We start from the raw sequence: 27,913 nt of genomic DNA on the forward strand, positions 1-27,913 counted from the left end.
TTTCTTTTTTAAAAGCAAAGGTGTTGCATTTTTTTTATTATTTTTTTAAAGTGTCCAGACTTGACATTATTATTTTAAAAAATTCACAGTATTTTTGCAAGGACAAAAGACAATTCTTATTGCTGCAACACATATATACCAGGCACAGCTTTTTCATGAGGAAGTGGTTGAAGGGAAGCCTCCTGCTCTCTCTCATGGCCACACGGCCCTTACCTCTTGTCCCTTTGAGGTGAAACAACTTCGCTTCCTTCCTCGAGTCGTAACCAACATTTCTGCCTCTCCTTTTCTCTCCAATCTGCCTCTCTTGGGTTCCGTGTGTGTGTGTGTGTCTGTGTGCGCGTGCATGCATGCACACATAGGTACTGTACTAATGGATGTCTTTTAACAGCTGACAGGCTAAACATCTCCAGCTCCTTAAGTCGGCCCTATGAGGAATGACTTAGGGAGGTGGGGATATTTAGCCTGGAGAAGAGAAGGTTAAGAGGTGACATGATAGCCCTGTTTCAATATTTGAAGGGATGTCATATTGAGGAGGGAGCAAATTTGTTTTCTGCTGCTCCAGAGAACAGGACCTAGAACAATGGAAGCAAGCTCCAGGAAAAGAGATTCCACCTCAACATTAGGAGGAACTCCCTGACAGTAAGGGCTGTTCGACAGTGGAACACACTCCCTTGGAGTGTGGTGGAGTCTCCTTCCTTGGAGGTCTTTAAACAGAGGCTTGGTGGGTGGCTTGGAGGCTGTCAGGGATGCTTTGATTGAGATTTCCTGCATGGCAGATTGGGGTTGGACTGGAAGGCCCCTGTGGTCTCTTCCAACTCTAAGATTCTATGACAGCCACACATCAAAGGCTTTGGCCACAGTGTTAAAGTGCACAAGAAATGTACAAGATGGGTGTGAGGATGAGGATGGATGAGTGTGTTTTCTTATTGTTGTGTGCCTTCAAGTAGTTTCTGACTTATGGTGACTCCAAGGTGAACCTATCACAGGATTTTATTGGGCTGAGAGTGTGTGTCTTGCCCAAAGTCATCCAGTGGGTTTCCATAGCCAAGTGGGGAACTGAATCCTAGTCTTCAGAGTCATAGTCTAATGCTCAAACCACTAGACCATGCTGGCTCTTTGAAGTGGATGATGGGGGCAGAGCAAACTTCTTCACGTGTTTCACTTAAGAATACTGAAAAATTTCCAAAATGAACATGAAGACACATATGGCTAATAAGCATCAATGTGTGGTTAAGATGATGAGGAAGAACACAGAAGGTAGAGAGGTTGCAGCAGTTTGGTTTTGCCTGAGCAGGATTTTACCTCTCCTTCTGCACTTTGAATTCAATTTGCACCAATGGATGTAAGCTGAGGATAAAATGTATAGGGCCTTAAGACAAGAACAAGCAGCAGAGACTAGCCATTGCTGTTCTCCTTGTCTATGGTCATTGTGGGGAAATGTGGGCTGTTCTCTTGTGTACTTTATGAGTCATGCTAGTTGGGAATGGCGCTTCCATATGCAGAGATCGTCTCTCTGGGGATACCTTTTGATAAGGGAACATGAAGAGTCTGCTTCTGTGCTTGTTCCCTTATGAGATGCTCTGAGGAAAAATGGAAGCAGACAAGATTAGGGTCTCATCCAGAACTATGAACATTTCCTTTTTTTTCCATGACATCTCCTAGCTGTTAAATGGCCAGGCTGGGGATTCTGGGAGTTATACTCCCAAAAAAACCACTCTTCTAAGCTCTAGTCTGAACTAGCAATACTATCTTCAGGAAGTTCAAAATCACCACCTCTAGAGGAGGCCCATTGGTGCTTCACCTCAATTGATGCTACTGCATCCTACATTCTGTTGTTAAACGTGACCAGAGTAGACCAACTGAATCAATGAGATTTACCTATGTGTTGACACACCATTCAACAGTTCAAGCCAATCAGTCCGTGGCCTCCTGCTAATGAGGACATTTCCATATTATCATGCAGCAGACACAGGGAAATTGCTTGTTACAGCACAATGGACACATGCTGCTAACAGCAATGGAAACAGAGGCTGTGCATATAACCATGCTGTGCATTGTGTTTATATATTGCACATTGCCCGTTGGTACCCAGTTGTTGGCATGTGTTGCACAACACTGCTATTTGGTATGGGTGTTGTGTAGCGCTGGTGCAGTGTTGCTATTTGAAGATATTTATGCTACAGAGGGGATGTTGGAGGGCAGGCTCTGGTTGTTGTAGTATCCCAGCTCCCATCAGAATGATAGCAGCTGCAGTCCCCAGCCCCAGTGGATGGCCATTCAGTGTAATCTATTCCTGCACTTATCTTTCTAACTCTGCTAAAGCAATGGCCAGCATCTTTGTTGTGCTTGTTGGTTCCAAACATCACTTTGTGTGTGTATGTGTGTGTGTGTGTGTGAGAGAAAGAGAGAGAGATTGACTCTGTTCTTGTCAGTTGACTCTGTTCTTGTCAGTTCCTCCCCCCCCCCAAAAAAAAACATCCATAACAGCAGCACTAGAAAAGCACTCTTGATAAAACAGTTCTCAAGTCTGCCTTTTAACATGCTTCTCTTGAAATCAAACAGGAAACAGATGCAGTTTTGAGAAACCTTTCTCTGAATTTTTTTTTAAAAGAAGAAATTCAGGTTTTCATTCTCTGAAAGGCTTGACCAACCTTTTTTCAGGGCTCAGCTGAACTGTCCTGTCTATTTTGTGCATAGAGTACATGCGCACACTGGGCGGGAGCAGCATCAGCAGCAGTGGCTGCCTTCCGAATAGCACCTTGCGCGCTTATTTTTGGAACTGCCTCAATGTGACCTTCAAAGTCGCAGCTGTCTAGTTTTGTTGGCTTGATTACAGATCAGGCAGAAGCCTGGGATTCGGAGAATGGGAAATCTGGCTTTGTGGCTGACTTTTCCCCCTTTCAAAAAAAAAAAAAAAGGCAAGAATTCCACACAAATTTTGCATTACTTGGGTCAGTTCTCCCTGCCAACCCCACCATAGATTCACAGGTTTCCATTTGTAATTCCTCGAAACAAGCAGCCAGATACCAGGATACTAATTTATGGAAACCTTTCCAAAAATATACAAACCAAAGAAAAAACCAGGGCAGGTGGAACCTAGCAAACTGCGATGGCACACTCTGCTTTGCACTTTCAAACCAGCAGCTGTAAACTCCCCTGTTTTAATGTCATTAAATCATGCACTTCACTTCATGCATGTTCTACAAATATTGCTTCAGGTGGGAGCCAATTCTACCTGTTTTTCCTCTCTATCATGCATCTGTGGGGAGGGTTGACAGTTAACACCCCACACATAGTGGGATGGAGGAAATGTCATTCTAGACAAATGTTTCTGTCTGGGGATGCCAATAATCTGGCCAGCTCCTGTTTCTGAACTGTTTACACATTCGTTCCAACCCCTGAAGGAATACCAGTTGCCCCTTAGGGTTTCCCAGTTGTACAGACCTGGAAGGGGTCACAAGAGCTATCCTGATGCCATGCAGGAATACACAGCTGAAGTACTCCCGAAAGCTGTCTATCCAACCTCTCTTTAAAGAGCTCCAAAGACTGACAGTTCACCATCCCTGTAAGGCAATCTGTTTTAATTTTTTAACAGCTCTGACACTAAATTTACTGGAATTTAACTCCAGAGTACCCCTGGTCAAGGACAACCCCTACAAAAGTTACCAAAGGGCCCATAGAAGATGGGCAGAGGCGGCACTCAAAAACGTGCCAGTGCAAATATGCCACCACTAAAACACTGTGTTTGTGCCTTTTATAGAATTGCCCCAACTCAGCAGCAAAAGCGCCTTTCCTTTTTAAAACCAACCATCAAAATACACCCCTGGCCCATCTGCTTGTTTCCTGATAAAGCAGAATCCCTTAATGCCCTAAATCTGAAGTGCTTTGTGCTGCAAATGTCTGCAACCTCATATATTATGAAGACAAAACTGTGTCTTGGTGAAATCCAGAAGCTGTGCCACACACTCCCCTCCTTCTCTTGCCGCGTTCTTTTCTCTTCAGCCCCCCTCTCCCTGGCCTTCCTTACAACGACCCTGCAAATTCTGATAAGGGTCCCCCATTCTGAGGTATTTGTTTCAAGTCTGTAGTGGACCCTTTATTTCCCAACTAGGAGCAGGAAACATTCAGAAAGGAAGGAAAGGGTGCAGTGACCTCCTGTTCTCCAGAAGCCCAAACTGTTGCAATTGCAAAGACAGGATGAAATGACAGCATTCATTGCTATCTTCCAACCCACCAGGGCTATTACTTGGGGCAACTTCAACTAAATTCAGCTGTGAGTCCCATACATTGAATCAATAGGATTCACTGAAGTTCTTCAGCCCTTGATTCCATGGATTTATTCTAGCTGGGATTAGCAAATGCACCAAAGCCACAGAGATTGCTCCCAGAAAGCTTGATCTTTTGTGCCCCCAAGGCCTTGTTTTTCTGTAGCACTTAATTCTGAACAACAGTATCCAGGAATTGCCTTCTCTGTAGCTAAAATCCTTATACCCTGAACTCAGAAGAAAGTGCAGTTCATCAAAGATACCTTGCAAGGTTGAGGGAAAGCTTCCTAGATTGCGTGCAATGAGGCGGATTAGTGGTAAAGAGTCTCTTAGTCACCTCTTTTGTCAGTTTTTGTTCCTATGAGTAGTGAGGATCAGGGCTCTCAATACCGATTTCTTCCCTTTTAATCATATTCATAAAGAAATATGATGTCATACATTTTGCTTCAAGAGGGAAAAGATGAAGGAAGTCAGTCTATATACTCTACTTTGCATCCAACTCAGAGAAACAAAAATTGACAGTTAAGCCACTATTTGTCACTAATCCCCAAACTGCACCTAACAGGAAGCAAGAGAAACAGATGATGTTGCAGGAAATATTCAATTACAGGCCTTTAAAAAGCCTAAGGGGAGGGGATCAAAACCTCAAACATTACCAAAGAAACCCCCAAAGCCCTCTCCAAAGATAAGATTGGGGGCGGGAAGGTGGGTACACTACAGAGAATATACTGAAATGCATAATTTTTATCAGTGAAATAATCCAGATTATCTGTGAAGAATTAAGTGTCAGCATCAAAGCAACTAAACAGTTGCAGGCAGACATATCTCAGAGAAAGGGACTTTACTTCACAGCAGGTTCTGCTAGTGGCATTTTGGCCCGCTATGCCACAGATAAAAGCAGGGGCAAAAACAGCAATTGATGCCTAGAGGCTTGTTGTGATAACATTTGACCATTCCTACTATATCCAGAGCAAAAGGTCCCCTTCGCACACATCCAGTTAAGAAAAAGAGGATATGTCTTCTTCCTTCCCCCTCTTCCGCTTTACCTTTTTAAATGTAGCTTAAGGCAAAAGTTTGGCAATGCAAAGCAAAACCTACATAAGGCCGCGTAATTTGGGTTTGCAATTTGGAACATCTTTAAAAAAAACAAAACAAAAACCAACCATCATTACAATCCCATCGTCATTCAAGATTTTTTAAAAAGACATATTTTAGTCCATTGCATCCCTTTCCTTTCCCAATATATATATATTCAATACTCTTCCTCCTCCTCCCAACTCCAAATAAACTCTCCCGTTTAAAAAAAATGAGAACACCAAAAACATATTATTCTGCCTCCCCTCCTTCTTTCTGTCAAGTGATCCAAGTAATGAGACTGAACTTCAAACAACAACCAAAGGAAAGGAAAAAAGCAAACATGAAAAAGCTGGAAATGAGTGTACATGTGTATTTCTTCACTCCCTTAGAAATGCAGCGATGCCAAATAAGATCCCTAGTCCTTCCTTTTGAGCCTCTAGCACAGTGAGATCCGTTCTCATGAGTCAAGGTAGAATGGTTGCATTATTATTATTTCTTTTGACAAATGAATTTAAAAGTGCATCTCTTTTTGCTTAAATATATGTCTTCTTAAATATTAAGTGGTTTTCCCCCTAATCCCTACCCCTCTACTTCTGGGGCTCAGGGATTTCGTTACCGATACTTTGGAGGTATCACCACGAGTGGGCGCCCGTCCTTAGGCCTCCACATGAGGACTTGGGCATCGTTGGCATTGGGCTTCACAAGGGCACTCGGTGGTATTGGCTCATTCTTGCTGAGGATCTGAGGCTGCTCCTGAGCGGAGGGTTCCTTCAGCTTGGCACGGTGGCCCAAAGGTTTGTTAGGGGACACATCGATGCCCAGTTTCATTCGCCACTTGATTGTCTGCAGGATCACCATCTCGCTGGTGGCTGTATTGGTGGCCACCAGCCATGTAGTGAAACTCTGGTCCCGGTGGATTTTGGTGAGCTTGGCCACATTGCTGTCACTCACTGGCACGGCCCACGTGACGCTGGGGTAGAAGTTGTCGTTCATGCTGACACTAAACTTGCTCTCTTTCTTGGTAGGACCAATGATGGTGCATGTTTCCGTGGTATTCCCGTACCAGGGATAATTTACCCCGTCAGAATCACTGATCGCTTGAATCTTGCCCTCAAGGAGATCTGGGAGTTCCCAGCTTGACCTGAATTGGAGAAGAAGAAACTGCAAGGTGAATTAGGAAACCAAACCCAGTGAGGAAAAACTAAGGGAGGTTGGGATGTTCATCTTAAGGAAAATTAAGATGTGAGAGGTAACATGACAATCACCTCTAAATGCCTGATGGGATATAATGTGGAAGATGGAGCAAGCTTGATTTCTGCTAGTCCACCAACTAATGAATTCAAATGACAAGAAGAGCTCCCAACTAAGCATTAGGAAGAACTTCTTTATGGGCAGAGCTGTTTAAGGATAGGGACACGCTGTGACAGAGGATGGCAGATTCTCATACTTTGAAGGCTAGATGGTTGTCTTTTAGGAATGGTGTATTTGTATATTTCTGCACAGCAGAGGGATGGACTAGATGGCTCTTTGGGACACCTTCTATATGTGGAGAGCAAGAGCATTGCAATAGTGTTGTGTGCTGTATTTTGTCAATCAACTGATTGCATTCATTGACAGATCAGCACACTGTATGGCTAAAGAGACCCCCCCCCCCAATTTATCAGAGAACAGGTATTAAATCTGTTTCTTTAATATCTAAAATTACAAACACATGGAAAAACAAAATGTTCCTTTCTGCCACACGTGAATGCTTCTTGCTGCAAAAATTGTTTTCCTTTCAGAGCCATTTTTTACCTTTCTGAAGATACAATTGAGCCAATAACTAAAAGTCATTCTGTGAAATCAACTAAGATTTTTTTAAAATTGGGTGGCAGCTGTGCTGTGCTAAGTTACAAAAGAAGACTCTTTTGACCTATATAGAATATCCCAATCTATGCAGCAGGTGTGCTTAGTTCGCATTATTTTCCGTGCATCTGCTCCTTGCAGCAAGGGGCATGAAACAATACCAAAGCCCCACCTGCCTAAGGAGAGGAAATCATGTGCGCGTGTGCTTTCCCGGATCTGCACATTTAAATGTTCCTGCGCAAATGAAATTTTGCTTGCATGTAGAAAACCAGTAGATCAGAAAGACTTGCTTTCTCTGGTTTTCTAATTTGCTACATGCAAGGAGTTTTTATTGAAGGAGCCTGCTAACAGTATTATTTTCAACCCATACTAGGAGCTTGCAAAATCCCAAGAGTTGCCATTTCTCTGCTTCCCAGGGATGTGTCTCTAGCCAACACTGCAAAGGACCTCCTGGAATAAAGATTTTGACTCTCCTCACCAGGAAGGCACACAAAAGATTAATTGAGAACGGACCCTCTTAACAGAGAAAACGGCTACAGGGCAATTCCTCCTGCACTGCACACACACAACACACGCGCACGCATGCGCGCACACACACACAGGGATTGAGAAAAGCCTGGAGGATTTGGGGAGGATGAACTCTACTGTGCCTTTCAAAAGGGGATGAACCAGAGATCACATTAAGAAAGCAGCAGCCTGTTCTCTGTGATATCATGCTTCTCAAAATCCCAAGCAAGGACCCTTTCAGGACATGACTTCGTTCATATGGGTTTTTGGGAACCTGGGAAAGAGAAAGGTGACATCTCTGGGCATCTATATATGTTATAAAAGCACATCTTGATGCAGATGGTAGTTCTGCGAGTACGGTATACTCACCAATATTTCACAGATTAAAACCAGGACACATATGGCCAGGCAACCTTAGAATGTGGTCAACTGGAAACAGCTATCAGTGAGGAAGAATATACAAGCTAGGAGAGGCTGCAGCAGTTTGCTTTTGTCTTAGCCTCCTGGAAAGGGCAAGACTCTGCCCCTTCCCTTAGGCTACTGGGTCTCTTGGGAAGGGGAAGAAACTGCCCCCATCTGTCTTCTCCTTTTGAGTTAACTGAGTGCAAATTAATTCTGCACTTTGAATTCAATTTGAAGCAATTGAAGTAAAGTGAGTACAAAAGGAGAAGGTGCGAGGAGAGAGCAACTGGAACATTTTGTAAGCAACTGAAAAAGTGAGACAGCAGAGGCTTATCATGAGATTCCCTGCCAAATCAGCACAGTTGGAGGTGTTCTGCTGTTCTGTGTCCCAAATCAGGGAGCAAATATTACAAGTCTGCCCATGGACATTTTGCAAGTCTACCATATCATATCTCTGGAGTATTGAATTACAGCTGGCCCTCCACACTTGTGGCTTTGACTTTGATTATTTGCAGTTTTGATTAATATGTTCTCTCTTGAATCTCTAGGTTCTCCAGTGCAACTCAATCAGAAGTTGACCACAGAGTTGTGCTGAAGAATCATAGAGTTGGAAGAGACCACAAGGGCCATCCAGTCCAATCCCCTGCCATGCAGGAAATCACAATCAAGAATCCTAGAGTAAGAAGAAGCCCTGAGGCTATCCAGTCCAACCCCATTCTGCTGTGCAAGAAGACATAATCAAAGCATTCCTGAAAGATGGCCATCCAGCCTCTGTTTAAAAACCCCTGAAAGAGACACCACTATCCTCTGAGGAAGCATGTTCCACTGCCAAACAACAAATACTGTCAGGACGTTTCCTAATATGTGTGTGTGTGGGGGGGGGGGAGTTCCTTTTCCTGTAGTTTGAATCCCACTGTTCTGTCCTAGGCTCTGGAACATAAATCTTATCATAATCATACCACTAATTCTCCTCCCCCCCCTCAGGAACTGAATATTTTACAGAAGTGTGTATATTGCAAATATGAAGCAGCCCATATGTCTCAGCCATCAGTGTAAGATATACCCACCTGTGCCAAATGAGGCAAGGTAGCCAAGCCAAAGAGAGACCCTTCCCAGTGGTAGCACCCCATTTACATAATGCTCTCCCAAAGAGGCTCCCCTCAGTCCCCTATCATTTTATCAGTTTTAATTCTCCCAGACTTATGGGAGAACTGCTTATGGAGCATTTAGATCTTAGCACTCTTTGACTTCACATCCTTTTGTGTTTTTCCTTCTAGGGATTTTGTTGTATGCATTCTTCAGCAATTATTTAATGTTTGTGATATATATAAAGGTGGAGAGAGACTACATTACTCAGAGAACTTAAAAACAAAGTCAAGTGGCCTAAACGTGCAATCAATCAATCAATGGATTTAAAAATACCAAGTCAAAGACTCTATTTCTAATGATAGCAGATAGAATCACAGAGTTGGAAAAGACTGCAGGGACCATTTAGCCCAATCCCCTAGTCCAATGCAGGAATACACTGAATTAACTGGATTTACATTAATGGTGATTTACCAAGTTCTCCTTAATTCAGTGAGTCTATTTCAAACAGGGATTTAGATCAAGGGCAGGTTTTATTACACTTGTATCTTGACCTTTTAGGCTCTAGTGAGATGCATCAAAATCTGCCAGACCCAACAACAATTACGGAAAGAGGGGAAAACATTCAATTTCCTAGACAGATAGATGGTGTAGCAGCCAATAGTAACTTCATAAAATGAGAATGTGTGGGGCAGTAGTGGGAATCATGCCATCCTTTGAATTGTAACTCCCATCACCCCTCACTATAGGCTTTATCACACAGGCAAAAAAGGCAAAGCATAAGTGGAATGCTCCCATCAATATCGTGCGATAACGCAAAGATTATCACATGACATTACGCAAATATTGTGATTATCCTGCAATTATCGTGTGAATAAAGAGGACTTCTAGCACCACTTTTTATTCTGTTGAATAAAAAGTGGCACTAGAATTCCTCTTTATTCACACAATAATTGTGGGATAATTGCAATACCGCACAACGTTGTGTGATAATCTTCGTGTTATTGCCCGATATTGGTGGGAGCCTCCAACTATGCTCCCGTCTTTTTTGTCCATGTGATAAAGTCCACTTTTGGCTAGGGCCGCTGGGAGCTGCAATCTGACATTTTCTGAAGGCCTGCTCAGTTTCCATCCTGGTGTACTGAGTTGCCATTTCCAAGGTGTAGAGGCTCTCATGATAAAAACAAGCACAGCAGCATCTTAGTATTTCTTAGTACATCTTGCAAAGTACTCTTCATCCACATTGTTGCGAGGATGTGCATCAATGAAATCCGGTTTTGGGGTTAATCTGTCCTGAAAACATCACTGTAACTCTTATTCCTTTCCAATTACATTTCTTTCTTGCTCGCTGAAAGGAACAGGGCTTTTACTCTTTTAAGAGGATTGGAGGTTTAGAGAGAGTGTGTTCATGCACACATCTCTCTCTGGTTTCCTGATGTGTTACCCAAGAAATGTAATCTAAGAGACAGAAGAGGTTTTGTCCTTAAGGATATAGATCGCAGAAGGCTGGGGTTGCAACTGTAGGCTCAGAGGCCTATTGCCACACAGTCAGAGATTCACCTAACATGATTTTGCCCCTGTCACCTTTCATCACTACACTACCTCAAATTAGAGACATTTCAAATGTGGACCTCCCCCATGTCTGCTCTATGATGCCAAAGGAAGGCACTTAAACTCCACTTTAACTGCTATGGCTGTGTCCTATTGACTCTGGAAATTTGTAATTTGGTTAGGGATGAGAGAGAATCTGCTTGGGAATCCTGACTACCTGTCCCTAAACTGCAACAGGAGCCAGAATGGTGTAGTGGTTTGATTGCTAGACCCAGAGTCCTAATTCTGTAAGACCTGGGTTCAAGTCCCCTCTCTGCCATGTAAACCCCTGGCTGGGCAAGTGCCGCTCTCTCAGCCTCAGCAATGCAAACCTCCTTTGCAGAAATCTCGCCAAGAAAATGCTAGGCGAGAACTTTCATTATATGTAATCCAAATCAAACTGAAGGCAATTAACTCCAAAGTTTATTGTATAAAGTTTGGTTTAAAATTTTGATGCATGGTAGAACTGGTCATTTGAAAGCTGAGGCCTGACTTAATAATTTGAGGAAAGCAGGCTTGGACACAGAAAATGGAGGAGTGAAAATAGGAGAGAGGAATATCAATCATCTAAAATATGCAGATGACACCATAGCAGAAAATCTCCCAAACCTGGAACAGCTACTAAGGAAGATCAGGAAAGAAAGTGCAAAAGCAGGACTACTGTTGAACGTAAAGAAAACAAAAATAATGACTATGGTGATTCTGGACAAATTCAACCTAGACAATGAAGAAATAGAAGTAGTAAAAGAGTTCTCATTCCTGGGATCAAACATTGATAGAAACTGGGACTGTAATTAGGAAATCAGAAGAAGATTAAGAATGGGGAAGGCTGCTATGAAAGAACTAGAAAAGATGCTAATTGGCAAAGATGCACAACTGAACACAAAAGTTAGAATCATGCAAGCCATTATGCTCCCTATTACCATGTATCCATGTGAGAGCTGGACAGTTAAGAAAGTGAATAAGAAGAAAATAAATTCATTCAAGATATGGTGCTGGAGAAGAGTGCTGAGGATCCCATGGACAGCCAAAATGACAAACAAGTGGGTCCTAGAGCAGATCAAGCCAGAAATCTTTCTGGATGCCAAGATGACAAAACTGAGGCTGTTGCACTTCAGACAAAGCATGAGAAGGCATGAATCATTGGGAAAAACAATAATGCTAGGAAAGGTGGAGGACAAAGAATCTTGGAGATGTTTTATCCACAGGGTCACCATGGATTGAAATCGACTCGAGAGCGGTTAACAAAAAACAAAAGTTCATAGCAAGTAAGGAACCAGTGTGGTATAGTGGTTGGAGTATTGGCGTGAGCATGGGTCAAATCCCTGCTCAGACAAGGAAACCCATTGGGTTCCACTCTCTCAGCCTCAGAGGAATATGATGGAAAACCTCTTCTGAACAAGTCTTATTTTTCTTTTTAAAACATCTCACAATAGAGTCAAAGGCTTTCATGGCCGGCATTCATAGTTTTTTGTGGGTTTTTGGGGCTATGTGGCCATGTTCTATAAGAGTTTCTTTCTGACGTTTCGCCAGCATCTGTGGCTATGGGCATCTTCAGAGAATGCTTGCCTGGAAAAGAGTTGGGCCTGGCTGGATGACTTCGCGGTCTGTTTTGGCTTTAACTGGCCTGGCTCAGTGCTAGGGAATCCTAGTACCAGAGGTCTCCCCAGGGCCCCACTTCTGCAGCCCATGAAGAACATCCCTCAATTCCCCTAATCCCTAATGTAAAAAAAAAAGGGGGGTCAATGCAATTTTCAGACAATTTTGATTCTAAAATCAATCAAACTCCCCCCAACCATGAAAATATACAAAAAATATGCCCATTCTCCCCTAAAAGCACTCCAAGCCCCCCAGTACTATCCCAAACACCTGTTTTCTAAATTATATTCCCAATTAAAAATAAAATGTCTTTCTACAAAAACGTAGCAGTGTCCAATATATTCAAAATACCAGATTTCACTGAAATAAATGTTGTTTTAAATTTAAAGAGATTTTTTATGTTTAATATAAAGGAATTTGGCATTGTTTAATTTACACAAGACAACACAACCCTTTATTCTTCTTGTTTCTAACTTCACTAACATCGATTCAGTGCTTTCCAACAGACCTTTGGAAATGGCCATCATTCTGGTGCCAAGTAAAAACTAAAGTTTGGGGTTTTTTACACAAACCCTCACATATACATGTTTTCATATTGCTTCAAAGCTGTTTTGAATTGTCTTTTAAACTTGCTAACTTGTTAAATATGTTCCAGCCTTTAAAATCATTTTATTTTTCATTGTTTAAATTAGTAAAGATATTTTACAGTAGGTTGCCTTGAGGTTTCTAGATGGTGAGTATAAAACACCAAGCAACTGAAGAAATAGCACATGTTGGTTCCAGGGACGGCCCTAATTAATCCTCTGTCATTCCACTTTTTCAGCTGCTTTTAAAATGTCCTGGTTTCTCTCACCTCCACCAGCTCACTTCAACTACTACAAAGTGGAAAAGTAGTGTCTGTTCAGTTAAATCAGCCGGACAGAAGGGGCAGAGTTTTGCGGTTCCTAAGAGACAGGGCCGAAACAGACGGATGTAAAGGGGCAGCTCTATGGCGTCCCTTTGAGCGCTGGATTGGGATGCAGCAACCACACGCCACGCCCCAATCTGGTGTTTTTCCAGCCCACATAAACAAAGATGTACACTGAACACAAAAGTTGCTGCTCCTTTTTGGGGAGGAAAAAGGCATCCTTTCCACTGCAGCAGTGGCTTTTCAGCGTTTCTGCAGTGCAGCGAGTGTAAATGCCACGCCGCAGAAACACCATGATGCCGCTTGCCGTGTGGTCAGTGGGCTTGGGTGCATTGTCAGGGCATGCGTGTGCATACACCACGCCTCCACACCCCTCCGAAGCCGGCGTTTTTTGCCAGTCTGTTTTGGCCCTTAGACAAAAGCAAGCTGGTGACCTATATATAGATATCAAAACATGCTGCAACTGTAAATATTGCCATATTGCACCAGAGAGTAAACTGAAAAGTAGAATGCAATTTTAAGTGTGACAAAGAGGGGGGGAAACCCTCTTGATCTGGGTCTGTGAAACATAAAACTCACAATTAGGATTGTCTCACAGTGTTTTATGGGCTCATCCCATAAAATTAGTTGGTGAATCAAACTGTAGTTGCCATATGCATTAACTGCAAGGGAAGTGCCACATAGGTTGATTCCAAGATCACTAAAAGAGCAGTATCTGAATCAAACTTTACTGGCCACCTATTTGTACAAGTCTTATAATACAAGCTGAAGTTTGGAAAATTAAGTGTACGTTTAAAAAATTGCAGCTGGATCTTTTAAAGTATAAAACAGGGTAGTGATGCCTATATAGGAGATTCCTAAATTATAGTATTATTTTATTCTGAAATTAAACATGAGAGATACACAGTGAGATAACTAGAAGGATATACAACAGCTGTGGTAAGACATTCATTTTAAGTATATTAAGGACCTGAGGTCTAGTGGGGGAAGTAGACATAGGCCTGTTACAGACAGCCAAAATAAAGCTGCTTCGAGTCACAGTGGAGGTATGGTGTTTCGATGATGCATGCGTCCTAAGAGTCCAGAAGTCGCACCAAAGCCACGCTCCAGTCTGGAGCGTGGCTTTGGTGCGACTTCTGGACTCTTAGGACGCATGCATCATTGAAACACCATACCTCCATTGTGACTCGAAGCAGCTTTATTTTGGCTGTCTGTAACAGGCCATAGTAAATCATTTTAAGACTCTAACTAGAGAGCTGCTCACAGAAGGAAACACATGGGCTGAAGGCCTGCACCATGAGTTACAAAGCTACTTTCACAGTGACAGTGCAAACAGAATCCGTCGCCAAACAGGAAACACCTTACAAACATGAGATACCCGGGACCAGATTAAGTTAAAAGGCCCTAAGGTCTGTCAGGGAGAGAGAGAGAGAGAGAGTATCGTAGCAATGTTTTTCTTGCTTCCTTCATTTTTTAAAAAATTAACATTTTCTGGGTTGTTGTGTTTTTACTTTAACTTATTTTTAGAGACCTTTTGGTATCTAAGAAGAAACCACAAGGAAGTTCCTTTTCTGTGGCTAATGAAGCTGATGTTTTATTTTTCTGTAAGACCTGCTTTGATGCCTCGCAAGATGGCGGACCCTCTTTCTTTAGAGGTCTCTTACACAGACGTCGGATGGTCATTTTCCATGAGTGCTTTAGTTGTAAATCCTTTTGTAGAATCCTTTTTGTATTCTTTTGTAATTGTAGGGGATTGGACTAAATGGCCCATATGGTCTCTTAGGGCCTGAACAGACAGGCCAAAATAAAGCTGCTTCGGGTCACTTTGGACTAGGTATGCTGTTTAAATGACACATGCTTCTTAAGAGTCCAGAAGCTGCGCTCCAGTCCTTAGGACTGGAGCATGACTCTGGAGCGGCTTCCGGCCTCTTAGGACACATGCATCATTTAAACAACATACCTCCAAAGTGACCCAAAGTAGCTTTATTTTGCCCTGTCTCTTCAGGCCCTTACACTCCATGATTCCATTCTGTTCTCTTGTGTCATTTATTCATTTTCAAGTTTCGTACCCAGCTTTTGCCTCTGCCACCCCAAACATGAACCCTCTTTCACTTGGCAAATTCAGGGCAGTCCTGTCCTTTGCTTCACTTGCCTTCAGCTGCCAAAATAGAAGACACAAGACTAACTTGAAATTCATTATACAGGGCCCTAATTTAGTTGTTTTTAGGAGTTGGCACAATGAAATCAATGCCTGATGCCAGCCATGCCCAACTCAAGCCTCACAGAGTCTAATGGGGTATCTGCCATAAGTATGACTAATCCTGGACCTACCCCATAGGGAAGTGTTTATTTTTTAAAACATTTTTATTGTTATTCTTAAAAATTATAACAAAATAATCAAAAAATGACATAATATGGCACAACAAACATACAAAGGATTTTACAATACACTTACATAACCTTCATAGACATCACAAACATCAAAATAGAAGCTAATATGACTTCCCTCTCTCTAACCTAAAATATTTTTGATACTTCAAAATACTTTAATTACTCTTTTCTTATATAAACGTATTAATACTATTGTCATTATTTCCTCCTTTAACAGTATATATTTATGTACATTTACAATTGTAAGAGTAAATATTGCATATACCACTTCTATATGTAATATAAATTATTATTATTATTATTATTATTACTACTATTATTATTATTATAGGAAATTGTTTCTAATGGCAGCACGTTTTTGAAACTAGGCAATGGCAAAGGAACGTTCAGCAATATTACATATGTATTCATTGCATTTATATCATGCCTTTCCTCAATTAAGTTCAAGTGATCTGCTCCTCCTCTTCCTCACAACAATCTGTTCTGAGTGAGTTGGGAATTTTGCAGTCTGGAAATCCCAAAATTTGAAATCTGGTTTGTAAATATTTGCCTAATATTTTAGGGTAGGAATTCCTCTTATGACATCTTTCTTTGGGAGAGCTGTCTCTTTTGCAGAGCTCCCTACATTGCCCCCAAAAAGGGGGCATGCAACTGTTATTGTTTCCTCATTAATGGATTTACAATCCCAAGACAAAGAATGCAGAAGTGAGAGAGAAGAGGAAAACATCTGGTCTTATTACAAAATTCTATGAATGAGGAAAAACGAATGCACAATCAAACCCAAAACTATCCTCTCCTATTTCCTTCCAAGCCATCAGTATGCCCATGTCATAGACATAGTCTAGGGCATCCTTTCTCAACCTTTTAACACTAGAGGACACCGTGAAATAATTTTCACATCTCAGGGAACCCCTGTATAAAAATCCACAATTCAAAAAATGTTTGTTTTTCAGCTCTGATCTCTGACTGAACCTTAGGAACCTCTTGTTAAAAATCCCTGTCCTACAGGCCTTGGTCTAACCTTCTGGAGGCAACTTAAACCAGTTTGCTGCTGGTCAATGGATGGGGCCATGGGAATCCACTGGTTCCTGCCTCCATTTCCACAAAGTAAGAAGACAGGTGCGGTTAAAATGTATCCGTAGGAACTACTAGCAAGAGGATGAGAGAAAGACTAAATGGGATGCTTCTACTGTTTGTTGTTTGTGTGTGTGTGGCTGTTGTAGATTTGCAATGCTCCTTTGGCCCTTGTGGACCAGAACGTTTATTGTGGATCTGCATGCTGCATATAAAGAGGTCTAAGTGATGCTTCGCTCCTTCACTCCTTCCCTCTTCCTCTTCACCCTGCAATGTTTTCTCACCTTGCAATGTTTTCTTTTCCGCTAGCTGGTTGAGCTGCTATGCTAACCTTTCCTACCAATGCTTTTCCTACCAGCATTCTTCAAACTAGACAGCAGCTTTCTCTCAAAGTGACATTTCAATCCATCCATGTACATACATACGCATACACAGAGGGAGAGAGAGAGAGATTTTGCTGGCAACGGAGCAGCCAGCCCAACGCCATCTGCTCCCTCCAGCCAACAGGCTCCAAGTCACTGTCCCTTTTCAAATGCTCTTCTTGCATTGCCAATTTCCCCCCAAAGAATCACACCCTCAGACACCATGCAGCGTTTCCTGCCTATCGCACCCAGGGATTCCCTGCATGGACTGAGCATGACAACAGCATGGGCTGCTAGGACAAATCTTAAAGAGTCTAGCGACATATGGTCACTTGCAGTTTGGTAACAGAAAAGAAAAGAAGAGCACGGTGGCACCTTCCTGTTTAACAAATACAGGAAACTGCTGGGATCGGGGGTCCAGAGTTTGCAGGCTGGGTGTGATTCAGGTCCACAGTTTGGGTATCCTCCTGGATCCAATCCTGAGCCTGCCTTCTGTAATAGCCAGGAATGCATTTGCAAGCTAGTGCGACAATAGCGCGCATTCCTGGCAATGTGCAACCTGCTCATGGATCACCACATAATGAAGCATTCCATCACTGCATTATGTTGAATTACTGTAATAGCTGTAATAGCTGAACATGGGACTGCCTTTGGTGTCTGGAGAGTGCTCAGAAATGTCAGCTGGCCATAGACGCTATAACCAGACTGTTGGCCAAGGCAGGTTACAGGGAGCAAATGACTTCCTCTTTGCAACAGCTCCACTGTTTGTTTCCAAGTAAAATTCAAAGTACTAGTTATGACCTATAAATCCCTCTATGGCTCAGCTCCAGGCTTCAGAATATGAAGGACCATAGTCTCCCATACAAGCTTCACCCAAGTTTTGATATCTTCAGAGCAAATCCTTCTCTTGACTGTAATAAACCACTCTTAATAGTACTGTTTTTACCTCTTGACATTTTAATAGGTGTGTTTTCAATTGCTCTTCACATTCCAATAGTTGGAGTATATTTAAACCTTTTGATTTGTTTTACTGATAATGAGTTTTTATCCATATCTGCTTTAATTTTTGCAAGCCACTTTGAATCCTACTTCAATATATATTAATTTATTTCTATGTATATAAACAAACATGATAGAAAACCAAAGCATTTTAGATAAATAAGAATAAAATTAATAGGTTGCTTCTATCTATTTAAAGCCCCAAAACCAATGGTCTTAAGGGAAGGAATTTTCAGTCAAGATGTATATAGGACTTCTCCTTTAAGTTATAAAAAGCTGTAGTTCTGAGGTGAGATGGAATCTGTCCTGGACTGGACAACTGGACACACAGCAAATGAATAGCTACAAGGGGGAGAACAGCATCTTGGTAAATACTAGGATCCATCCCAATGTGATTCATTGTCTGGACCTGAAGCGGGGAGACTTAGGTTCTCAGAGTTGCCAAAGTGAACACTGGAGAGGGCTCCTAACCTTGTGATGTTTTTGTACAAGAGAAATGTCAGCAGGGGTTGCTCGCCACACAGCCAGGTAACAAGCAACCCCTACTGAAATCCCTTCTTCTCCACGACGGTTAAAAGTACATTAACCTCCTCCAATTTTCAATATGGCAAACGACTTGGGGCCACCCAGTGCGTTTCATGGCTCAGTGGTAGGATTGCCAATGCAAAAATTGAAGAAGGCTCCTGTATTTTTGATGGTGATATAGAAATGTTCTTTTCAGCGGGTCTTGATTGTCGTGCAAATAAAACTGTTGAAATCCCCTCTTGTACACAGTCATTAAAAGTACATGACCTCTCTCCAGCTTTCACATGGCAAGACTAACCTTGGCCCATTCATTCGCTCTCTGTGCCTGTCCGACCTCAGTCTTGTGAAGACAACCTTGGACTCACAAGAATAGTATACCCATGGCATGATCATAAACACCAGAAGCTGTATAGAAATCTGCCCCACACTATTTGCTGCAGAAGGCAGCGAAGCAGGACAAACAGATTTTTCTTCACACAAGCACAGAGGAGCCCTGGCCTTCTCTGCGCATGGCGCTCTGGCCCTGGGATGCACTATGATCTTCACTTCCCTTCCTGCTCTTGCGTCATCAAGGTCTGAGCCTCCTCCCAGGCTTCCTGTTTTTAAAACCAAAGAAGAGGCCAGTGCCAGCAAGGGAACCACAGCTTCTCAAGCATTTGCCACCCGGCGCACAAGTCTTAGCAAACCATCTGACTCTCCTCCTCTTCCTCTTCCCTCATTCTCTGCAACCCTGTGCATCCACACTGTGGAATTGTATAAGTCTGATATCTCTTTAGCAGCCGTGGTGCCATCTTATGGAATCCTGGGATTTGTAGTTCAGAGAGGTAATCCAAAATCTCAAGCATACATCCCTGTTGGAGAATCCTAAATACATCACCAAACTAGAACTCTCAGGATTCCATAGGTGGTTAAAGTGTTATCAGAGTGGTATTAACTGTGTAGTATGGGTCTGGGGAATCCAGAGTGGTCTGAATACTGGACTACATCTCGGGAGGCCAATGTTCAAATCTCAGCCACCGAAACCGACTTCAGCAAGTTAACACACTTTCAGTCTCAGAATCCCCATGATAGGTTTACCTTTGGGTCTCCATAAGTCAGAAATCACACAACTTTGACAGCGGAGTGTGGTTCCCGCTACATGTGCCCTGATCGCATTTTCCCCTGTAAAATAACCCACGTGTGGTTCACACTGATGAATGAATCGATTCAAAATGGACCCGCTCCAGCCAGCCAAAGGGCAAATTTCAATACACATTGCATCTGGTTCACACTTGCGTGGAATCGGTTTATCCCAAAAGACACGGAAAACATCAGCATCAAAAAAGACGCTGGTTAAATGGGCCTTGTGCGTGGCCCTCCCTCCGAATTGCTTCATTGATTCAATTCAAGTGGGAACCAGGGTCCATTCAACTGGATCAAATCGATTTGCGATCCGGTTTAAAAGATAGTGGGAATCAGGCCAAAGAAGACTATCTGCCCTAAACCCTGAAGAGCTACTGCCAGCCAGAGTAGAGAACCTACTTCCCATTGCAAATATGGAGTTTGTCTGTGTGTATGAATGCTAACATGTTCTTCTTGAACATGAGCTCACATATCCTCACATTTATCATGGCAGACAGCCCTCACAAGTATCTCTATGTGACTCACATGCCATGCTCCCCATAGTGATTGTAGAACTCCATGTGGCTACAGGCCTGGATCCATCCCACGATCCAGGTCTCTTTCTTGGGCAAAGGAGGCACCAGCACCTGAGCGGAAGCCCGGAAGTGTGGCGTCCGGTATCTCAGCACCACGCTGGACGATTCGTCGATGTTGGTAGGCACGGGGTCAATGGAGGCTTTGACTTCGGTCACAGAGATGCTCTCCGGGAAGCCTTTGGATTTGCAGCTGATGCTCTGGATGCAGCCCATGGCACACAACACCAGCGCGATTCCCCAAAGGCTCCAGATATCTTCCTCATCGGTTAGCTCAAAACTGATATCCATAGGATAGAAGATTCATCGTGGAAGGAAGGATCCTCACCAGCAACCTGACCGGCGTTTTCTGCGGCTGACTCTGTCAAGGCAGCCTTTGCAGGGAAGTCTCTGTGCAATAAATAGGTTGCAAAGTACCGTCTAGAAAAGGAAGAGCCTTGGAGAGTTCGGCAACGGTTTTGTGATGCTTCGGTGAGACTTCTCTCTCTGCGCCGATACTCTTCTGTCCTTTGCTCTCCGATGCAAACAGGCCTTGTATTCCGTTGGATATATTTCTTTGGATTCCTAACAGTTTTAGTTTAAAAACAAAAAACAAAACCAGGATGCCGACAATCGATATGAATCATCGATACATCCCCTTTGGTTTGCGCTCTCTCGGCTTCTCTGCGAAAGCAAGAAGCGTTCGCTTCCGGACTTCACTCGCAGTCGCTTCCCCTTCATAGAAAGAAAGAGAGAAAGGAAGGAAGGAAGGAAGGGGGGAAGAGGTTATTTCTTCTCCTAAAGGAAAAGTAAAGGAACACTACAATCCTAAAAGGCTGGAATTGCACATCTGTGCATCAACACATGCGCATGCCTCCTCTCTCTGGGTCTCTGCTTCTGAAAAATATGGCATTTCACACAAAAAACAACTCAGTCAAACGGCTCAATAAATAATAAATCAGGTTTTTGCTGCACATCAAGTTGGCCCTGTTTTGCATTTGAAAAGGGAAATCTGGGAGAGATCAGAAGGAAAGAAGGGAGTCTAGACAAGGCACTGTCTTTCCCTTTTGGAGTTCTGTGCCCCCTTAAAACACACACACACACCATTCATTGTGTAGCCCTTTCTCCCAAGGAAGCCTAGCTGCATCCACACTGCAGAAATAACCCAGTTTGGCACCACTTTAACTCTTTCTTGGCTCAAGGCTATGGAATTCTGGGAGTTGGAGTTTGTTGTGGGACCCCACAACAAACTCCAACTCCCAGAATTCCATAGCCTTGAGCCAAGAAAGAGTTAAAGCGGCGCCAAACCGGGTTATTCCTCTAGTGTGGATGAAGCGTCTGCTCCGGATCCTGCCGCCTTCTTCCCTTCTTCTGTCCTTTCAATTGCAGCAGGATATAAATACTCCAGTAATTGTCTAATGATGATGATGGTGATAATAATAATAATGATGGTGATGATGATGATGATGATGATGATGATATTAAGGGTGCCTCCAGACGGAAAAGGAAGCCTCGGGGGGTGTCCCAGGTCCTTCCCCCCTCCTCCTCCTCCTCCTCCTCCTCCTCCTCCTTCTTCTTCTTGGGGTCATCGAGGGAGCCCTGGATTAACGGGAGCCTTTCCCCCGGAGAAGCCCCGCTCTGCCCGGCTGGGCTCCTTCCTTCCTTGCTTCCCTCCTGGAAGAGTCCCGGGGCTTCCCCTCCCAGCAGCCGAGGCTGCCTTCCCCAGAAGAGAGCCAGGTACCTGCGCCGTTCCCCGGACGGAGGCGCCCTGGGCCCCTGCCTCCTCTCCTCTCCTCTCCTCCGGCGGAGGCTGAAGGACCGGGGCCGGCGAGTGGAGCCCTGCCGCCGCCTCCTCCTCCTCCTCCTCCTCAGTGACCCAAGCGCCGCCTCACAATCGGCCGCCAGTGACGGAGCCCGGAGGAGCCCCCGACGGACGGACGGACGGACAGACGGAGCCCCGAGGAGGGAAGCAGGCAGCCGGGGGAGACCCCGGGGCTCCCCCGCGACGCTGCCTCCCTCCTCCGCCGCCTCCCTCTGCTCCTTCTGCCGGGAGAAGGGAGGCAGGCAGGGAGGGAGGGAGGGAGGAGGGCAGCCGGGCAGGGACCGCTTAGCAGCACCAGCTGCAGGAAGAGCAGCATCCGCAGCCGGTGTCCCTCCTGCGCCTCCTCTGCAGCCGCCCTTCCTCCTCCTCCTCCTCCTCCTCCTCCTCCTCCTCCGCTGCTGCTGCTGCTGCTGCCGCCAGAGTCCCCCGGAGGAAGAAGGAGGCAGGGAGGAGGCATGGCCCCGGAGGCAGCCCCTTCGCCAGCCCCGATCTTGGCTCCCAGGGAGGCAGGCACCAGGCAGCCCAGGAGGGAGGCAGGCAGGCAGGCAGGGAGGGAGGGAGGGAGGGGGCTCCGCTGCAACCAGAGTCCAGCCGGGTCCCTTCTTCCCAGCCCTAGAAAGCAGATGGCAGGAGGGAGGCAAGGCTGAGCAGCCCCTGGAGCCCTGCCTGGCAGCCCACTCCCAGCCTCCTGGCTGCGCAGGGCTGCAATGCTAGCAGCCAACCACTGCAGCACCAGGGCTCCCTTTTCGCAGCCACAGAGTTCCTCCTCACAGACCCTTTCATGCTCTGCTCTCACATCTTTCCTGGTATTCATGGCCACAGTGATTTGGGTCCTCTTTTTTCCTCCTTTGGAGAATGAAACTATGCCTGCCCTCCTCCTCCTCCTCCTCCTCCGTCTGCTGGGGCCTCTCCTGTTCTCCAGGGATTCCCAAAGAAGGCTGTGGACAGGGGTTCCAAGATGCCTTCCTCCAGTCCCTTCCAGACCCTCCTCGGATGCAGTTCATCTGGCCCTGGTGCCCTGCATTTGTTTAGAGTAGCCAGGCCTTCCTCTGCTACCTCTTTCTCCATTCTGTTCTGCATTTCATGACACATCTCCAAGCTTCGTGGCTCATTGAGGACTAGAACCTCTCTCTCAAGCCCAGGGCTCTAACCACTGTATCACATTCATAGTAAAAAGCTTGCTCTTACCCCACCGTCCTTTGTCGCCTCTTCTGACAGCGAGTAACGCATGAGAAAGGGAGGGATGCTTCCCTGCCATGAAGCAGGGCTGACCCAACATATTTTGCTGCCTGAGGCAAAGGACGGGATGCTCTCTGACTGTGCTCACCTCCACATACAGAAGCTAATTGAAATGCTGCTTAAACAGACAGGCCAAAATAAAGCTACTTCAGGTCACTTTGGAGGTATGCTGTTTACACACTGCATGCACCCTAAAACGCCGGAAGCCAAGCCAAAGTCATGCTCTGGTCCTAAGGACTGGAGCGTAGCTTTGGCTCAGCTTCTGTCTTCTTAAGATGCGTGTGTCATTTAAACAGCATACCTCCAAAGTGACCCAAAGCAGCTTTATTTTGGCCTGTCTGTTTGGGCCCAATGTCTGTTAATGGGACCAAGTGCAGCTGTGACCCAGGAGGAGACCTGCATGAAGGTGCTTTGGGGCTGTCTGTGGTGCTGAAGGCATCAGCAGCTGCATCTGTAACACCTTCGGCATCATGGCTGCAGGGTTCACTGGTACATGGGAAGTCCTGCTTTCCATCACCAGATTCATCTTAGTTGCCACCAAGTCAGCTTGGACTGATGGCACCCCTTTGAATGAGACACTTCCAAGATACTCTGTTATTGAAGACTCCTTTTGCAAACTAAGGACAACCCATTGGATGGCAAAGATCATTAATGAATGCCTTCAGTGGTGGAGCTGTGCCTGCCTCTTCTTCTCTCCCTCCAAGGCCAAGGCAGTGGCAGTTGGACTATAGAGTTGCAATATGGAAACGCTGGTCTGTCACACTTTCCCCACTCAATGAATAATGGGAGCACCAAAACAGAAGGAAACCTATTGGTATGCCTCCCAAAGTGGATCCCTTATCCAGATGCCCTTGCAAACTATACAGTGATAGCACTGACATTCCATTTTAACTGCCACAGCTGCATCCTGGGATTTGTAGTCTGGAGGAGAGAGGAGGGGGCAGACTTGCCCTTCCTTGTAGGCTTAGGCAAAAGCAAACTGCAGCATCCTCTCCTAACTTACCTGTTCTTCCCCATTAATAACTTTTCCCATGCTGACCACTTTCTGTTGCTGCATGCCCATACTCCATAGTTTTCCTGTATGAAATGTTGGAGGTTGTGAGCTTCTTGGTTCACATCTCCCAATGCAGGTGGACATAAACTAGATCCAGAGTAATCTCTGGATGTTCTGCATCGACAAGAATTTTTGAGTCCTCACAGCAAGGAAATTCCATATCTGGCTGCCCAAAATTTCACTGGTGTGTATGAAGGGTAGCCAAGGGTGGGTTTTTATGTGACTTATGCTCAGTTCTGGTACTCAGAATTAAGTCTTTGGACCAGGATTCTTTAATTCTAAGTGTCTGCCTATTGCACAAGGCTGCAGTTGGTGGATCTTGGGTTTTCAATTTAAAAGAAAAGAGAGAGAGAGAGAAAGAAAAGCTAGATCTTGCAAGTAGGTTCCAAAGTCTTTCTGACTCTGTGTGTGTGTGTGTGTGCGCGCACACGGGGGCAAGCACACACACTTGCATGTGATCATGTGCACACATTCAGATGTTCAACTCTCACGGAGAAGAGCTGCCATGAGAAGGAAAAAGGTCTACTCTACAGCATTAAGGGGTGAAGCCTTTCCCTCTTCTGTGAGGAGTGCAATGTGCTGGGAGTTCTCCAAGGTGCTAAAATAGACTCTAGTGAGGAATCAAATTGCAAGACCAAAATAGCCAAGAGGCAGCAGCAACATCTGTCCCCATCGCCTTAGGAATCCACACTGGAAGGTGCAAGAGTCAGACCAAACTATGGCCGGCTCAAGGTAGAAGCAAGAAAGAGATGGGCAATGCATCAGTCAATATGTAAAGCATTGGCCATGGCTCCCTCTGGCTGACTGGAAGCCAGATTCTGCCCCCAAAGCCAAGTCTGGAGGCAGAGAGAGGAAGGAAGGAAGGAAGGAAGGAAGGAAGGAAGGAAGGAAGGAAGGAGGGAGGGAGGGAGGGAGGGAGGGAGGCGAGGGATTTTTGTCCAGTGGTCCTCAATGGTGGTGTAGCTGCGTACACACTGCCATTGGGGACAATGTGGGCTTGCCCAAATCCATGGATGGCAAGTCCACAGATAAGGAAGGCCCACTGTAAAAATATAGACCACTAATCTGAAATTCCAAAAGTTTTAGAAAACCAAAAAGTTTTCAATGTTTGAAACAACCAGAGAAGGAAACAGTCTACAAGCTACTCCCTCGGAGGTTGGTGGTCTCTCCTTTGGAGGTGCGATGATCTCTGGGGGTCCAAGCAACTAAACAGCACCCTGTTCTTGGCCCTTAGCCCCAGCAGATCCTTTAATCTCCTGGGTCTCCTGCTGAGCTGAATGAGATCCCTTGAGATCCTCTAGTCACACTCCCACCAGCCAGTGAATCTACAATGACTTCCCCTTAGCACACACTGGAACTTGCTAAGGACTTATAGTTTCCCTCCCTTGCTAACCTATGCAACCAACAACCGAGCTAAGGCATCGCAGGTACAGAATACATAGTTACAAGATGTTCATTTCTTTCAATCCAAAGGATAAACATAACAAAAGCTTAGACGCTCTAGCTAACACATTTCCTAAGCTACTCACAGAGGTGAGTTCTGCAGTCCTTGCATTTGATAAGGTCCCCATGCTATTTTGATTAGCAAGCTTAGAGGGAAACTCCATCAAATGGATCCATAATTGGTTGGAAAACCATACTCAAAGCATTGTCATTGGTGGCTGTGCTTCAGTCTGGAAAGAGGTCTCAAGCGGAGTGCCTTCAATATTTTTATTAATGATGTAGATCATGGTGTGTAGGGAATCCTGATCAAATTTGCAGTGATCCAAATTTGGGAGGGGTAGCTAACACATTAGAAGACAGGAACAGAATTCAAAAGGACCTTGGTAAATTGGACTGAAGTTAATAAAATGAAATTCAACAGAGACAAATGCAAAATTCTGCATTTAGGCCACAAAAACCAAATACACAGGTATAGGATGAGGGATATTTGGCTCAGTAGTACAACGTATGAAAAGGACCTTGGAATGATTATTGATTATAAGCTGAACATGAGCCAGCAGTGTGATGATGCAGCAAATAAGTCAGATGTTATATCAGCCTGCATTCATAGAACCATAGTTTCCAACTTGCAGGAAGTAATAGTCACCATATTCTGCCTTAGTCAGGCCTCAACTTGCATCCTATATTCAGTTATGGGCACCTTATTTTAAGGAGGATATAGACGAGTTGGAGCAAGTTCAGAGAGGGGGGACAAACATGGTAAGAAGTTTTGTTGTTGTTGTTGTGTGCCTTCAAGTTGTTATGGAGAACAAAAGCAAGGAGGAAAAGTTGAAGGACTTAGGCAAGTTTGGCTTGGTGAAGAGAAGGATGAGGGGTGACTGCCCTCTTTAAATACCTCAAGGGCTGCCACAGAGAGGAGGAGGTGGCTTCTTCCTTCTGGTACAGAGCATCGGACTAGGAGTAGTTTTGAAGTGACAGGAGGGTAGATTTAAAATGAAGGTTAGAAGGAACTTCTTGACAATAAGTAGTTTGGCAAAGGAAGGGTTTCCTCTGGACGTCTTCCAAGAGGCTGGATAGTTGCTGGGGATGCTCTAGCTGAAGGTCCTTCGCTGAGCAGAAAGCTGGACCTGATGGACCAGAGGACCCCTTCCAATTATATGGACTTTATCACACGGGGGGAATTGGGCAAAATCAGGGGTTCAAACAACGATTATCCCAGGCAAAATGCAAATTCACAATTAAGATTTTCCTACAACGTAGCTATTAAACAGGCCATTAAGAGGCAGTAAACAGCAACAAATCATTCACGGGAAATCCTGAAAATGATTTGTTGCAGTTTATTGTCTCTTTATGGCCCACTTAATAGCGATGTGTGTGAAAACTGTAATTGCAAATTCATGTTTAGTCTGGGATAATCGCTTCTTAACCCTCCCATTCCCCCCCCCCCCATTTTTCCCATGAAGTCCTATGTCTCCATATTTCTTTGCCATCTCTCTTATGGATGGCCCTAAGTTGAATCTGGCTTCACAGCAACTGACTTCAATAGAGCACTTTGGTTGGGGGCCTTGCTGTGATGATGACGGATTCCATCACTGGCAATGGGATGGACGAGAGGGCCTTTGGGTCCCTCCGAATGCTTATGGGTCTATGAAAAGGTTGTACCTTAGAAATGTTATGGGATGATAATGAACACTAGTGCGTTTACACATGCTCAATGGGTTCTTCAATCTGGGTTTTTTCTTCCTTATTGTTTGTGGACTAATCTTGTTTTTGTTTTTGAAAGAGGCAGTTACTTTCCCCCAAATTTCTTCTGCAAGATCAATGCTTTGGCTCAGGCCTTGGAAAGGAAAGGAGATACAGTGATGTTTCTTAGCAACAAAGGAATGTTTTCCCCAGGCATTTCTAAACCATGTGGTTACTAAGGAACTGTGCCTTCTAGTATCTCTTGGATGAAAGGGATACTGCTGTGGATGTGTGCTTCTGTCTATGTCTTAATATAGCAAGAAACAATGCCACATGTCCATAGCTATAGAATAGGAACAGTTTCCCCCCC

General features: G+C 44.4%; 1 protein-coding gene across 1 annotated transcript; it reads right to left on the reverse strand.

Annotated features, from left to right (window-relative positions):
* On the reverse strand, positions 1–22,350 carry FAM78A (family with sequence similarity 78 member A). The gene is made up of 3 exons (XM_089535243.1): positions 22,044–22,350; positions 20,277–21,037; positions 1–6,483 (listed from the first exon to the last, which is right to left on the reverse strand). The coding sequence occupies exons 2-3, from the start codon at positions 20,612–20,614 to the stop codon at positions 5,955–5,957; spliced, it is 867 nt and encodes a 288-aa protein (XP_089391369.1). The 5' UTR covers positions 20,615–21,037; positions 22,044–22,350; the 3' UTR covers positions 1–5,954.
* Between the last annotated feature and the right edge of the window lie 5,563 nt (positions 22,351–27,913).

This window comes from Sceloporus occidentalis, unplaced genomic scaffold (assembly GCF_023333645.1).
Source record: "Sceloporus occidentalis isolate IW3139 unplaced genomic scaffold, rSceOcc1.0.p SCAF_8, whole genome shotgun sequence".
In the NCBI taxonomy this organism is placed as follows: domain Eukaryota; kingdom Metazoa; phylum Chordata; class Lepidosauria; order Squamata; family Phrynosomatidae; genus Sceloporus; species Sceloporus occidentalis.

Bases quoted from the DNA above. Each gene is read 5' to 3' on its own strand.
- FAM78A (XM_089535243.1), bottom strand. From the start codon at position 20,614: ATGGATATCAGTTTTGAGCTAACCGATGAGGAAGATATCTGGAGCCTT. The intron at 6,484-20,276 runs GTGAGTCACATA...TCTCCAATTCAG, and splicing joins CACTATGGGGAGCATGGCAT to GTCAAGCTGGGAACTCCCAG.